Source organism: Acanthaster planci, linkage group LG13, assembly GCF_054643075.1.
Source record: "Acanthaster planci isolate LZ-2023a linkage group LG13, COTS_SCS, whole genome shotgun sequence".
NCBI lineage: Eukaryota > Metazoa > Echinodermata > Asteroidea > Valvatida > Acanthasteridae > Acanthaster > Acanthaster planci.
Genome location: NC_141789.1, coordinates 8171093 through 8177092, shown reverse-complemented (window position 1 = coordinate 8177092; position 6000 = coordinate 8171093). Strand labels below are relative to the sequence as shown.

General features: G+C 36.0%; 1 protein-coding gene across 1 annotated transcript in view; it reads right to left on the bottom strand.

The window, feature by feature from the left end:
- Positions 1–227: 227 nt before the first annotated feature.
- The window catches only part of LOC110982483 (myoferlin-like), a 181289-nt gene continuing 175516 nt past the window's right edge, over positions 228–6000 (bottom strand). Inside the window, exon 53 of the mRNA XM_087145128.1 lies at positions 228–2613. Coding sequence (XP_087001254.1) covers positions 2430–2613 — 184 coding nt within the window. The 3' untranslated portion in view covers positions 228–2429. The remainder of the gene's footprint in view (positions 2614–6000) is intronic.

The window sequence follows — 6000 nt, the reverse complement described above, 5'->3', positions numbered from 1 at the left end:
GAAATTTAACTCGTAGTTGCACATCTTTAGCCTACGGTCTTTTCGTGGATCAAGTTTTTAAAAAAGTGTTCACATAACGGGTGCAGTCTCTTTCAAAAAAAAACACGTGCAAAGTCTACAGGATTTGAGAGAGAAGAAAGGACAGGAAAGGAAAGCAAGAAGAAAAAGGGGGAGAACAAAGGAAAATTATGACAAGACTTCAGAAAAACACAACAAATATCAAGACATTCATCCCATTTACCTTTATTCATGATCGCTGAAATACTACAAAAACAAAATCAAACAGCACATTTATTAATCTCGAGAGGAAAAATTAAGCAATTGATTAGTAATCAAAGCTCTACATGCGACATTTAATGTCATCAACTATGATTTCTGGCTGATTTTAATAATGGTCTTTCTTTTACTTGGTCATCTCAGTTCAGATTTACTCACATCCACTATTAAAGCCAACAACTACTTTTCAACTTACTTCAGGAAACTAATGTATTCAAGCATAGATACTACAGAATCAATTACTTCATAATTAAGTTTACATGTGCATATTCTGCTTGACAAAGGCCAAGTCACAACGAACAATTATGCAGAATCAGTAAACATGAATGTAACTCATCTTGAAACTTTCATTTATGCCACGATATAGATTTTTTTTAGAGGATCCAATACTTATGTTAGTGAAAGATGCCCCAGAATTTGCAACAAACCATAAGGAAAAAGAAAATACATTCGAATGCAAAAAATTCTCATTTGCCTAAATGTTCAGACAGTTAATTAAAACCTAATGTCCCAATACGATCACAGCTTATAAGCAAACAGCCACGGGTTTCATTTAAAGTGAGTCACTGCACCTAACCAGAATGTAAACACTTCAATTAATGCATGAGGCATCATCCCGTCTCAAGCATCAAACACAAAACATGAACTAAGAATTGAATAATTGCTGTAAAATCATTGATGAATTAAAAAAAAACCAACAAAATCTCCTCTTATGAAGTAAATAAGATCAAAATTTGAATGAATTAGTGAAACCTATCCTTTTGTTTTTGTTTCTACACGAAAATGGCCAAGAAGACCGAAAATGGACGACATTGAAGGGAAGAAATGTTACACCCTTGGCTCTGGACAGCTTCTAAAAATGTGCAAGGTCTGCGGGTAGAGCTCATATATATTCCATCTGTGCATGTGACAATAGTATTTTCTACATCAAAACGAAATTGGATAATAGAATTTTCTACATCAAAACGAAATTAGACAATAGAATTTTATATTGGTCGAAGTACATGCATTAAAGAATAGTTTCATTACAGTGACAAAATTATGATAATTCATTTATCCAATCCAAATGTTGCATGATTGTTAGCAAGCATTTTCATATACTTGATTAATACAACAAATATTATGAAATCTACAATTATGCTCTATGTACGTCTGCTGACTAATACACTTCTTTTTCTTCTACAAAGGCACACAAGATTTGATTTAAAGTCTTATTTCTCAACTAATATCAATCTACAAAAATAACTAGATTTATCCATGTAAATCTGGAAGCACTGTACTGCGAAATCAACTCGCACCTGAATAAATGGAATAAATCTAATGTTCTTGACTGACTAATTCATTTTCAAATGTTTCTTTTCCACTTTGCAAACTCATGAACCTCAGATGTGCACCTGTTCTCACATAAAAATGAACCTGACCAAACACTGCCTGTCAAGGGAGAATTATTTTAAACAAAATGAAATCAAACTTTTTCAGATTCGATCAAAGTATACTTTAATAAATCCAAATCACAGTGTATCACCATTACCGAACATCCCTCAAGCTATATAGTTACCTATCTATTCTACGCCAAAGTATTATCAAAAGTAGAAATACCACAATCAATAACACTAAGAAAATATACTCTTTCTGGAAGACTACTACAAATTAATGGCTGACTTACTCTCAACAATCCTCTAAAAGAAACCCTTCTCCCAAAATAATACAACAACTTCATACTTTTGTCTTCCAGCTGTTGTTCTTAAGTTACATTCCTTTGACTATGTTTTGTTATACTTGCTGCAAATTACATGTACATTTCCTAATATTGGTCAAATTCAATTAATTGCATTTACGCTGTAGTCATCCAGGATTATGCGCCTTCTAGGTCATTAAATGCTTCTTAATACATCATTTTTTCTGAACCGTTTTATTTTCTGTTTCAAATTAAATGACCTTGCATGCATGTCATCAGAATGGATACATACTTCAGATCTACCTTTTCTAAAAAAAATTATCCCATTCATCATGATCAAAAACAATGATAATGTGGTTTATATTTTGTTGAAGCTCAAAATATGACTGGAATTGTACTTGATTAATTTCTTCTTTTTTTTTTTACAAACTGGACAATACCTTGACACCCAATCCAGCATTACACTCTGGGCATACTACTTTGCACCAAATATCTTCTGGACTGAGACTCCAGGAACACTGTAGATGAAGAGGACCACAAATGCTATCAGTATAATAGCCAGCAGGAAGCCAATGATGTACCATTTGTAGTTGTGCCAGATGATGAACTTCAGGGTTTTCCAAGGTGATGTGAACCACAAGAATGATGTCTCTGGCCGCCTGTTGGAGATATAATAAAAGCAGGGCCAATAATATGAAACTTTCTATACTTACATCACTTAAAGCTTCAGTTCTTAATTGATCAACCTCACCAGATGATAAAACAGCCATGTGCGCTAACCTTACATACCTATTGAGGACTTGTGAACAAAGTATGTCCACATGATGCAGGAAGGGAAGACGTTCTGTGGACTTACCCAAGTTCACAAGACATTTCCCTTCTCTGAAAAGAATTTTACAGGCATTTGGGGGTTTTGGTTATCTGTCGTAAAAGGAGGAACAGTCAAGGAAACCTTTTACACCTTCCTCAAGCACATATCTGACTGACCTTGGAAGAGCTTCATTTTAGGCATAACGTGACTAAATGTAAACAATACCACCACGTGTGGATTGCCTTGGCCACGGGGATCGCATATATTCCTATGGGTAGCTTCAACCACATGCAAGTGCATGTGGGAATACTGCATGCTTGACCAGTTTATCTTGAATAGGTAGATTAATTACCACACTATGCACTCATTACCATCACAACACATCATAGGTCCAGCACAATCGTGACATCACAGGAAAAAGGTCTATTGGAATTCCAAACTGGCATACTGTTACATTATTGTTACATTTCAACATGTGTGCATGTGTTGTTTTTCAACATTTGCTCACGTACACATATATATGCTTTGCATCCGAACTTATGCAGAACAACCTGTGGTGCCCTTCCGTCTGCCCTGCTAAGCGGGTGACTTTTGTCACTTTGTGCAAAGAGAGCACGGTCAGTCAGCTTTTTGTCAAATGTTTGCTTACAATAAACAAGATATTAAATAGCATGTTGTTTAACAAGATTGTCAAACTGTTCTTTGAATTAAATGTCATAAAATGGCCGGATAAAAATTTTGAAAGGGTGAACACAACTCACGATCAGTCATAAAGAAAGCAGATATACATGTAAGATAAAATACTTGTTTTGAAATTGAAGAGACTATTTATTTATCAGAGTTAGAAAACAGGACAATATCTATCTGGACTAAAGAAACATACATGTACTGTACATACATTTGGAGTTAATGCACAATCTTTACAATGGTATCCACTGCATCCTTCACCACATCCGTCAGCAAAATCCAACTTGGTCCCCCCAGCAAAATACTACACAAGCCACTTCCTCATTGCAATGTTTGTTTTGTCAATAAGATAAGTGAAATTGCACAGTTGACATGCAGCCTAAATGTTTTGATGACATTTTACACCAGTCAAAGTACATGCAACTCTAATGAGTGCACATGAAGTAACAGAGTACAAAAACTTTCTTTGTAAACATCTACAGGAAAGTGGAAGCAAGTCTTAGTGCCTGCTGCTACTCATATCACACTAAGAGGCATACCAATTGAATGGGACTAGTTTACCTGAGGCAAATTTCACACTGTCACTTGTACTTACTTCACCTCAGTTTGATATGATGTCAACATGTTGTGCTACACCATCACACGTAAAGAACATAATGACTTGGACACAAACTGTTTTTTTTCCCTGACAGACTTCTGATTTTGGTCTGACTGCATGCAATAATAAAGTATCCGAAGTGATCTATCTACCTTGGCAGCTATCCAGCTGTCAATATATGAAGACAACCACAACTGTTGAAACAGCCATACAGTTAAAGGATCCATGCAAATGCAATGAGCCAGTTTGGTTTTTCAACAAAACATCCTCAAATGAAGCATATCTGAGATCATTTGGGGAGAGCAGTGTGTCGTATGTGGACTTACATGCATGTTTTGTTCTCAATTGATAGTTTTTTTACCCAACCCAACTGGCTCACTGCTTCACTACACACCTTGAAAATGCGCCTATATGTGATATTTACCCTTTTTCCTGTCTTTTTGTTGATATTTTCAAAGGTATTTTGGTCCCTGTTGAGAATTTATGTTAATGCAAATTTCGAAAAAATCATGAGAAAAACTATGATGTACTCCCAGGAGAAAACACTGATGTTCTGACTTCTGTGCACACAAAAATCCGCAGAAAGTTGCGACATTTTGCTGTTCTAGAATTTCCATTGATGGTACTTTGTTGTTTAAAGGGCATTGAAATAAACCAAGCAATTTTTAGTAATGTTTTCAATGAGAAATTTAAATTCACAATTTGAACAAAACAACATGTAATGGAAATGTGTCCTCCCTGATTCACACCATGGCAACAGTACCCTCAGTTATCCAGAAAAGCTAGGACCATTTTAAATGTTTAAATAAGAGCATGCATGTATGGTTTTCTGTTGGGTACCACAAAGATAAGAATCCCACAAGGTTCTTTTTCTGTACCCCACAAAGATTTCATAAAAAATATGACTGAAATGGGCTCAAAGGAGCATACTACATACGTAAATCAAGCCTGCATTTCACTACCACAGAGGACAAGTGTTGGGTCAACTTGCCCACCAGGCTGACTCACCCTTACCAACTTGCCTCCTGACAAACTCGTCCCCTTGTTAACTCACCTCCTGACCAACTCACCCTTCAATAATAACTTGCCCCTTCCCAACTTGCCCCCTTGTCAACTCGCCTCCTGACCAACTCATCCCTTGGCCAACTTGCCGCCTGGCCCACATGCTCCCTGGCCGATTGCTTAACTTCAAACCTAGCATATATATGTATATTATTTGTGCGCATCATGTTTGTGTTTAGTTTGATTTACATTTTTAATTTAATCTTACACTTCTTGTTTCTTTTTATTCTATATCGAAATGTGTGGAATGTTATAATTTTTTTGTTTGACACATCAAAAATTAGGCCACAGTGTGATTATGTCACTTTTATAGCTGAGATAATATTTTTCAGAAGTTTTGAACTTGCCAAATTTTGTGTAATTTATCTTAAATTGTAAACAATATTTTTCTTGGACAATTGTGCACTGTCCAGGTCAGCCTGCTGTGAGTTGAGATGGGCAAAACTGAATTGCCAAATTACGACACAATAACACACGACAACACAATAACACATGATAACACAATAACACACGATAACACAATTACACACGACAACACAATAACACACGACAACACACGATAACACAATAACACACGATAACACAATAACACACGATAACACAATAACACACGATAACACAATAACACACGATAACACAATAACACACGATAACACAATAACACACGATAACACAATAACACACGATAACACAATAACACACGATAACACAATAACACACGATAACACAATAACGCACGATAACACAATAACACACGATACAGGAAGGGAAGACACTCTGTGGACCACAACCACATGATGTTTCCCCTTCTCTGAAAATGAGGTTTAGAGGCATTTTTTAATTTTCACATACAGTATGCTCCTGCCTACAACCACGCCAATTCTTTCC